Source organism: Arachis hypogaea, chromosome 16 (genome assembly GCF_003086295.3).
Source record: "Arachis hypogaea cultivar Tifrunner chromosome 16, arahy.Tifrunner.gnm2.J5K5, whole genome shotgun sequence".
NCBI lineage: Eukaryota > Viridiplantae > Streptophyta > Magnoliopsida > Fabales > Fabaceae > Arachis > Arachis hypogaea.
Genome location: NC_092051.1, coordinates 139,297,967 through 139,308,875, shown reverse-complemented (window position 1 = coordinate 139,308,875; position 10,909 = coordinate 139,297,967). Strand labels below are relative to the sequence as shown.

General features: G+C 23.6%; 1 protein-coding gene across 1 annotated transcript; it reads left to right on the top strand.

The window, feature by feature from the left end:
- The first annotated feature begins 2,803 nt into the window (after positions 1 to 2,803).
- On the top strand, positions 2,804 to 4,527 carry LOC112755291 (hydroquinone glucosyltransferase). Its single transcript, XM_025803275.3, has one exon. It carries the CDS (start codon positions 3,033 to 3,035, stop codon positions 4,428 to 4,430), a length of 1,398 nt encoding a protein of 465 aa, XP_025659060.1. The 5' UTR covers positions 2,804 to 3,032; the 3' UTR covers positions 4,431 to 4,527.
- The last annotated feature ends 6,382 nt before the right edge of the window (positions 4,528 to 10,909 follow it).

The following is a 10,909-nucleotide window of genomic DNA, read 5'->3' as shown; positions in this document are numbered from 1 at the left end:
AGAATAATTAAAAAAAAGTAAAAGTATGATATTATTAAAAATAATACATTTTTATGTTTAAAATACATTTAAATAAAATATTTGTAAAATATAAAATTTAGAATAACATAGCTTCATGAATATTAATCATTAATCAATTATGAACTAACATAAAATTATAATATAATTTATTGACAAAAAATAATCAATAATTAATATTAATAAATATAAAAATCATTCAAACACTTTGATTAAAAGTATGAGTGGTTAATTATTATTTATTATTAATAATATTGTTCATAACTAAAACTAAAAATATAATTATTCAGATTTAGATTTTAAAAGAATAAACATATAAGTAACAAATAATCTATTTTATCATGCATATTATAAATTAATGAATTAAACTAATTGATATAATGAATTATAATTAATTAATTGGTATACATTATAATAAATTATACGATATTTAAAAAAAAATAAAATGAATAAGAAGAAAATAAAAAGAAATAGAAGAGATAAAAGACTACAATAAATATAAATTAAGTGTGAGGGTTTTATTTTTTTTTTTACAAATTTTATATCACATTAGTTTCAATAATAATAAATAAAAATACATCAAATTGATATCTAAGAGAAAATGATGAGATAAAATCATAACACAGTTCTAAAACAAAAGCTTAAATTAAACCATAATATCATTGCACAACACAAATTGAAAGTAATTTCACACTATAATATACCACACAAACAGGTAAATGACTTAAACTTAATTACGGAATTTTTTTTTATTTATGCATACATGATAACACCATGGTCTATAAATGCTTCATGGATAACATATCATATATTGCTCTGAATGATGAGCACGGAAGTTGAAGATTGTGTGGTGGTTTGTGTCCACGATAGTTGACTTCTTGCGACGACACCTCGTAGGAAGAAAAAGAATTGTTATAAAAGCTACCTAATGAAAGAGTAATTAGTAAATGAATGATATTTCTTCTAGCATATATGGTCTTTTATAGTGGTAAAATAAAAATGGAAGGAATACAATTTTATATTTTTATATTCGGAATAGAATTTGATATTTATCGTAATAAAATTAAATAACTAATCGGTTATAATTCATGTATTTAAATAAATAAAATAAATTAAATAAAAATATTTTTAAAAATTAATCAAATCAGTTAGTTGATACAAATAATTAGTATAATTAATTTTATTTGATTTATTGAATTCAAAAAAATAAATCAGGAAATAATTGATTAAATTAATTAGTTGATATAATTAATTTATTATAATTCATTGGATTTAATAAATTAAAAAAAATAAATAGGAAAACATATGACACAATGATTTTTTTTAACTAAATTAATCTGTATTTATTGTATTTAATCATTATAAGTAACAAATCATTTATGCTATTATGTACCTTATAAATTAATGAATTAAAATAATTGATATAATAAATTACAATTATTTGATTGACATGAATTATAATAAATCGTGTGATATTAAATATCTAATCAAATCAATTAGTTAATATAATTAATTTACTGTAATAAATTGTATTCAATGAATTATAAAAAATAAATTAAGAAACAGCTCAAAAGTAGTGACGGATCTAAAAATTTTAAATAGTGGAGGTAAACATATAGCATATAAAAATAATAAAAAAATATTTATAAATATATCAAAATATATAAAAAATAAAAAATATTAAATATTAAATAATTTTATGTAATCATTATCAATATTAATATATTGATAAATAATAATATGGTTATTAATTATATACAATAAATGATATTTTAAATAAATGAAATTAATCAAAATATAAATAGGTTATCTTCTAATCAATAATAAAAGTGAAATATATTTTTTTATGAATTATATACAATAAATGATATTTTTTTATGTTATACTTTTTTCAATAAATGATATCACGGGTAATTATCATTATCATATATTATTATTATTATTATTATTATTATTATTATTATTATTATTATTATTATTATAATTAAAAATATTTTTAATTGATAATTGATAAGTAGTTTAATAATGTATTAAATATTGGTTTGATATAATTATAATAAAGATATGTTTCTAAATTAATATAATTATGTATTATTCATTAAATATTAATTATAATATAATTATAATAAAGATATTTTTTGTAAAATAATTTAGAATAGAGAATAGGAAAGTTTATTGTGGAAGAAAAACGGAGTCATGAGAGATCGATACCTCACCTTCATTAGTTAGGGGAAAAGCCAGTTTTAATATATTAAGTAGATAGAATTTTAATAAGAATACACGGGTAATTGAAATAAATTATATACGGGTTTTTCAAGTTATTATTATTATTACTATTGTTGTTGTTGTTGAATAATGAATAAGAATTAGAATCATATCAATATTTTTAAAATTAATATAATTAAAATGACTAAAAATATTTAAAATCAATGTGTTATTAATATCATAAGATTTCATTATTTTATTATTAGAATCAAATATTCTTATCATAATTACCACGACCGGTGCTATTATTATTATTATTATTATTATTATTATTATTATTATTATTATTATTATTAAAATGATTAAAAGTATTTTTAATTGACAATTGATAAGTAGTTTAATAATGCATTAAATATTAATTTGATATAAATATAATTATAATGAAGATATGTTCCTAAATTAGTATAATTATAATAAAGATATTTTGTATAAAATAATTTAGAATAGAAAAAAAAGTGTATTCATTTTGGAAGGAAAATGGAGTCACGAGCGATCGACACTTCACCTTCATTAGTCGGAAAAAAACTCAATTTTAGTATATTAAGTAGATAGCTAATTCATAATTAAAGATTAAACAAACAAAACGGCACAATAATGAAGAAAGAAAAATAGAACACGACTCAATCAAGCTCAAAAGGAAAATAAGGAATCGAATACCCCTAAAACAATAAGTTATATATGCATCAAATCTTTTGAATAAACAATAAGAAACCCTAAAACAATTGATCTAACATCATTTGCAATTACCCATGGAAAAGCCTCACATAGCAGTGGTTCCTAGTGCTGGCTTCACCCACCTTGTTCCAATTCTGGAATTCTCCAAACGCCTCCTTAGTCTCCACCCACGCTTCCAAGTCACGTGCCTCATCCCCTCAGTTGGTTCATCACTCTCAACTTCCTCCCAGTCTTACCTTCAAACCCTTCCACCAACCATTCACCCAATTCTTCTTCCTCCAGTAAGCAAAGAGCACGTGCAAGCTGAGCAAAGCCTTGCTGTCCAAATTGAACTTAGCGTAACCCACTCTCTCCCTCACATCAAACAAGAATTGAGTTCCCTATGCTCAAGAGCCCGTGTTGTGGCCTTGGTTGTCGACGTTTTCGCACACGATGCTCTCCAGTTCGCCACCGAATTCAATCTCTTATCTTATATATACCTTCCACAAGCTGCTCTGATTCTTTCGTGGTATCTGTATTCACAAGAGTTAGATGAGATTCTCTTTTCTGAGAACAGAGACCCGGAAGAATCTATAGAGATTCCCGGTTTTGTGCCGATGCATAGCAGGGATCTTCCCTTTCAGTCCCGATCCAGCCCCGGTTACCGGAAATTTCTCGAACGCGCCGAGAAGTTTCATCTCCCTGATGGAGTCTTTGTTAATAGCTTTCATGAGATGGAAGCAAGCACGATAAATGCGTTGCGAGATGAGATAAGACAAAAGAAAAGAAAAACCGTGGTTTACCCGGTTGGACCGATCACGCAGAGCGGTTTTAACGGCCGAGAAAATGGATCCGAGTGCTTGAATTGGTTGGACGAGCAAGAACCAGAATCTGTGCTTTATGTTTCCTTTGGAAGTGGCGGCACGCTTTCCCAAGATCAGTTGAATGAATTGGCGTTTGGGTTGGAGCAAAGTGGAAAGAAATTCTTATGGGTTTTGAGACCCCCTAACAATATAGCCTCTGCTAGTTACCTTGGAGGAGAAGCTGACGACCCTATGCGATTCTTGCCACGTGGATTCTTGGAGAGAACCAGTAAGAAACAAGGATTGGTGGTTCCGCTTTGGGCTCCACAGGTACAGATTCTTGGCCACAGTTCAACGGGGGGTTTTGTGTGTCATTGTGGTTGGAATTCGGTTCTTGAGAGCGTTACAAATGGTGTGCCGGTGATAGCGTGGCCATTGTTTGCTGAGCAGAGTATGAACGCCGTGATTCTAAGTGATGCTTTGAAAGTGGCGGTGAGGCCAAAAGCAAACGACAGTAGATTGGTTGAAAGGGAAGAAATTGCAAGAGTCGCTAGAGAGTTGATGGATGGTAAAGAAGGTATTGAAATTCGCAAAAGGATGAAAAGTTTGAGTATTGCTGCTGAGAATGCAATAAAGGAAGACGGACCATCCACGAAGACTCTGGCAGAGGTTGTTGCAACTTGGAAATGAATCTAGTATAAGAAAACTTTATTTACAGCTGTGAATTGTGATACATGTACAACGAGTTAAAAATTAATGTAAATCCGGTTTCTAAGCCATGATCAAATTGGTTCTTCAATCTTTAGAAAAGTTTTCTTATATAAATTAATTTTAATTATTATTTTTAAAAAAATTAAATTAACATTTTTTTTTTCAAGTTAGATCAAATTCAGATAGACCGAGAATTAGTGAAACTAACCCTAATTTAGAGAAAGACTCAGTTCAGCCCAACTCGATTTAGTGCAAAATCAATGATGGCAAATCGATTTATCTGCAAAAAAATAGAGGACTCCTTTCCTGATTTTGGCCCAAATTAGGACCTATTAACCTGATTCTTAAACCAGTTCTAACTTCTAACACTATAAATATTCCCTCGCCTATTACAATCACACATCAAATAATTCTATCTACATCTTATCACTCTTACCACAACTACCAAATAATCAAAATGTCTCAAAACACCGATATTATCAATTTATTACCATGAATAGATTTTAAGAGATCAAAATGGATCAATCATGATTAATTCTGCCAGACAATATTTGTTCACCTTCTAATTAAAGTTCATTATTTAACAAGTTTAAAATTTTTCATTTTGCATTAAATATATCAATAAGATGCAAAACAAGTAAAATTTATTATAAACTAGTGTATGTTTTCGTGTCATGTACGAAATGATATATAAAATTATATAAAAAAATTTTATTAAAAAATTAAATAAAAAATACATATAATAATTATTATTATAAATATTTTATAATTTAAAAATATTAAAAATAATTAGTATTTGTTTTAATTAATTTGAATTGGTTGAATAGTCATCTCATTTGTCTGCTTAAACAAATATTTAGAGTTTAAATCTCGCCTTGTGTGTATAACAATACATTAGTTAATAGCAAACCCTTAATAAATAGAATATCAATATGTGGTGGATTAGTTCTCGACTTACTGAATTAGGAAATCCATAGAAAAAAAATTATATTTGTCTTTAAAATAGATTAATTTCTAATTAATAACAATATTTATATACTTTTGTCTTTGTTGAAATTTACTTGGGATAATTTTATTTGTTGGTATCATATTCATTTTTGAAGTCAAAATAATATGAACAATATTGTTACTTGTTGAAACTTCACATTTTATGAAATGATTTTTAAATTTTTAAATTTATAAACTTATGTCATTACAAAAGTTATTAAATCAATTAATATGTCTTGGTAAGATGATGTACCGAAACACCACTGCTAAGTATTAATAAGTGTGAAAAGAAATCAATACCAACTTTTGTTATTCAATATATAATTTATTCTATTAAAAAATAAATTAATATATTTTGAACAGGTAAATACATTTTCTTCTAATTTTTTATACCATTTTATTTAACAATATTTACCATTAAAAAATAACAAATGACTATATTATCCTACAATATATATGATGTACAAAATAATTTCTTATCTTAAAATTAATTATAGTTAGTGAGATAAAATTTAAAATATTTTTATTTTCTTACTCAAATTTAAATTTAAATTTAGATCTAATTAACAACTCATCTTTTTTTAATTTCAATAACAATAATAAAATTGGTTAGATACAAAATATTTAACATTTAATAATTTCAATAGTTTAAATTTTATTTACTAAAAATTGGGTTAAAAATTAATTATAAATTTAATAATCAATAATATATATTATATTAGTACGTAAATAATAATATCTAATGTATTTTTTTTTATAGGACTAATGTATAATCTATTGAGAATTAATTTATTATCCAAAATTTTTTCATAAACTTTGTAATATATGAAAATAATGATATAATTTTTTATTATTATTTAAAACTTATTCATAATTTTTTAATTATGTAATTAACTTAATTAATAACTTTTAGTATTGCTTTTATATTAAAAAGTATCAATTTATACTATTTATATATTTAAATTAGGATAAATTAGAAATTTTATATTCTCATGTATTTAATAGATTTCATGGGACAGGTACTTATGTCCGTGTTTCCATTAGGGGGTGGTAAATGAGAAAACCTACCCTGCTCCGCTAAAAGCCTGCCATCTGGAAGATTGAACTGCCCCGCCTTACCTAGTGAGGCGGTACTCAATTCCTCCTCCACCCCGTCTAACGGTAGGCTAGCGGGTTGGCGAATCAAGCCCGCCAAATCTCTTATATATATATATATATATATATATATATATATATATATATATATATATATATATATATAAACTATTAAATATTAAACAATATATATATATAATTTCACAACCATTTCAATAAATTTATAATTTCTAAAGATATAAAAAATTATAATTTCTAAATTCACAAAATTAAAATCTTTATAATTATAAATATATAATAAATATAATTATAAACCAAATTTTTTAAAATAAAATAATAAAATTAACATTGTCCAAAACAAAACAAATATTATCCAAACACATAATAATTAAACATCTTCAAGTTTATAATCAATCAAACATAAAACATAATTCAAAATATAACTTAGAATATCTTCAATTATCATTTTTATCCTCGTGTAGATCAATAACATCTTTAAAATTTGTAAAAAAAAAAAGGCCCTGACAAAAAAAACGCTTGGCCCAGCAGGAAAGTCTGCCCTGCCTCGCCCCACCAAAACCGCCAAAATCCACAAATTAGGTAGTACAGGGTAGGCGAACTTTTTAAATTTGGCGGTCTCAAATTTTCAGCCCACTCCGCTTTTTTTTACGGGTTTATGTGGGCCAGCTTGACGGATTTCATCCCGTTTACCACCCCTAGTCCCCATCTATTTTCGCGTGGTAGATGGTGAGGATTTCATGGGTCCCCATCTAACCCTAAATCACGAGTAATTCCTGCAAAAACATGTTTCGACTGTTTTTGTGATCATCTCTATTGCTAGCATTCGTTGGCTCGTGACGTGAAGCTATTTCAGCCACTTAGTAAATTCTCAGATAATCAAAATCTATAATATATCCTTTTTTATAAAGTCACATGTATCCTTATTATAACAATATTAATAGAAAATAAATGGATAAACACTAAGCTATTGTCTAAATATAAGATGGAAAATAAGAGGAAAAAAATGGAAAGAAAGAAAATGAGAGGAAAGAAAAATGGAAAGAAAAATATATTTTTTTGTGTTGTTTAGATGAAGAAAAAATGAATGAAAAGAAAGTAGAAAAAAATTTCTTTTACTTGGTTGAAAGAAAAAATAAGAAGAGAGAAAATTATAATAGAGTAAAATTACATTAATATTTTTATATATTATATATAAATTATAATTCAAAGGGTAACTCTGTACTTTTACCCATGTTTGCACTTCTCCTTCAGATTTATTCGAACTTTGAAGAGAAAAAATTTACATGAGCTCCACATACACCTTCTTTGTTTTTCATTCAATTTCTTTGTTGATCCAGACAATAAAAATTGACATTTTCTTTCATTCATTTTCTTCTCCAACATCTTATTTAATTTTCCTACAAATTCTTCTAATTCAAATAATACGTAAATAAATCACATTTTTCATATATATATATATATATATATATAAAACAATAATTAATATCATATATTATAACTTGTGAAATCATAATATTTTGAGAAGTGATGTCTAGACAATTTAAATATTGATAAGTCTAAAAAATTTTAGAAAAAAAAATAAAAATGTAAAAAAATTGCATGTTGATCCATAAGATTTTTTTATTTTAGTTTGTCCATAGCCTATGATTAAGAATACAAAAATTATATATATGTTATTTATCTTATATATTTTTTATTTCATAGAGACTTAAAATTTTTTTATCAGTGATGTTAGTGATTATAGAGAAATTTTTATTTTTAAATAAAATTATAAAAAAATTAAAAACAAAATTAGTTGCAATTTTTTTGACAATTTATTTAGCTTTTAGTTTAAATTAAAATTAAATTATATATTCAATTTATATTTGTTTGTTTATCCTAATGATTATATATAATAGATAATATATTTAAGTATGTTTTGAAAGAAACTATTGAATTTTATATAATTTAATTTTTATATAATTTTATAGATAATATATTTAAATTTAAATTTCATAAATTAATTTATTTTTGTTAAAGTGAATTACGCAATAAAAAATTCATAAAAAATTTATATATTAAAGTAGAGAATAATCTATTTATAAATAAAAAATAAAAAAATTATTCTTAAAATTTGAATATGTAAATAAAAAAATAAATTATAACTTAAAAAATTATTTCTAAAATTCATTACAATAAATAGTAAAACTGTAAAGATTATGTATCTATATAAATTAAGTTATATTAAATTATAAGATATCTATATATTTAATCAACCTAATTAATTAGTTGTAATGGATTTGATTTAATAATTTAAAAAAATTGAATAACTATTTTTAAAAATATGTCAATCCAAATAATATAGATTGAAAATAGAAAAAATATAACTAAATTATATAATACAACATAATATTCCTAGAAGTTTATTTTATAGTAGATCTAATGCTAAGATATTTATCATCATCTATAGTATAATTTAATTTCACAATTATTCAAATGTTGTTTTTATGAAAACATTACATTATTTACTTTAAAAAAAAATATTTACTCACTATTATAATTTAAATAAAATATATAATAGATATTAAACTAATTTATTTTAATAATTGTTCAGTCACAAAGATTCATCAAAGATATGAGATTTAAGAGCATATAAAATAAATATAACACCTATAATTTTTACACTACTACGATAAGATGATTATCATAAGTCTTTTTAAGATAAATTAAACAGAACAACATATAATAATAAAGAAACAATCAAATCCAAAAGAGTATAGAACACCTATCATACACTACGACTATTAACATTGAAGAAGTTTTAATCATTTATTCTTTTATTAGCTATCTTTTTATCTACTCTGCACTTTATCTATGAATATGTTAAGGACTAAACCTATGCTTCAACCTTTTAAAATCTCATATATTCTTGCCAAACACAATATTATTATGCGTCGTCTATATTTACCAAAGAACTGAAAATAATAAAAGCATCCATCTATTCTTTATAGAAACTATTGAATGGAAGAACCCTTGGTAAAAAGACGATGTTCTCTTATAATATGTATAATTTTTTATGATGATAAAATAAAAATAAAAGGCATGGAATAATATTGCGTATATTTACGTTAATTTTAATCTTTTTTAATAACCAGATTTGTTATAACATAATTGATAAACAATGACAGTTGATACAGATTATAGATATTTTAAGTATAATATACCTTTTATAATTTTGTATGAAACAATATTAGTTTTAATTTATATATTTATTATTGGATATGAAAAATAAAAAGTATTTGTATTATTAACACTTTTCAAACCTTTTTTAACTCCGACCGTGATTAGGTCTAAAAAGTTACCCACCTCGTCGGAAATAAATGTAATCTAATCAATTTTCATCTGATAGTACTACACATTGGCATAATCATAGAATAATTAAATTTAATGAGATAACAATATGGTATTTAATTACCACAGGAGTATTTTTATATATAGAATTATCAATCAATTATGTATGGCTTCTGATGAAAATAATATATTCAACATAGATATTGTTTGTTAGGTAAAAGATAACAGATTGATAAAGAAAATTAATTACAAAATGGATATATTTATTATAAGAAATATTTTTCTACGTAATACTATAAAAAATATCATAGTCACCCTGAATTACTACAGGTTCAACTTTCATCGGCATCGGTAAAATGTTTAAATTGAAACATTTTCAAACTATAATATTTGTCAAACAAACAATTAATGAAATACTCATTCATAGCTTCTCATTTTAATTAAGTACACATTTATACATAAAAAAAAAAAAAGAAAAGAAGAGTTAAAATAGCAAAAGCAATAAAAACGATGATTCTTATAATTTTGTGTGGCTATCCATATATAGAAGACCAGAAGACCATAGTTATCTAACAAAATTAATTTGTATTTATTGCATTCAATTTGAATAGGTAAAAAATTATCTTATTTTAGTTTAGTCCTTAATTCATATAATTTGAATTTAGCTATATATATATATATATATATATATATATATATATATTATTTGATTTGATTTAATTATTAGTAAAAAATATCTGGAGAGCCTATTTTATTCATAGATTTATTATTTTAATAATTAATAAATTAATATAATTAATTAATATAGATAATTAGTATAATTAATTTGGTTTAATAAATTAAAAAAATACTAACATAACATTAAAAGAAATAAATTAAAAAATATTACTAAATTAAATTGATATAAATTATAATAAATTGTGTGATATTTAAATATCTAATAAAATTAATTAGTTGACATAGTTAATTTATTGTAATAAATTGTATTTAATAAGTTAAAAGAAATAAATAGCTAAACACTCTCA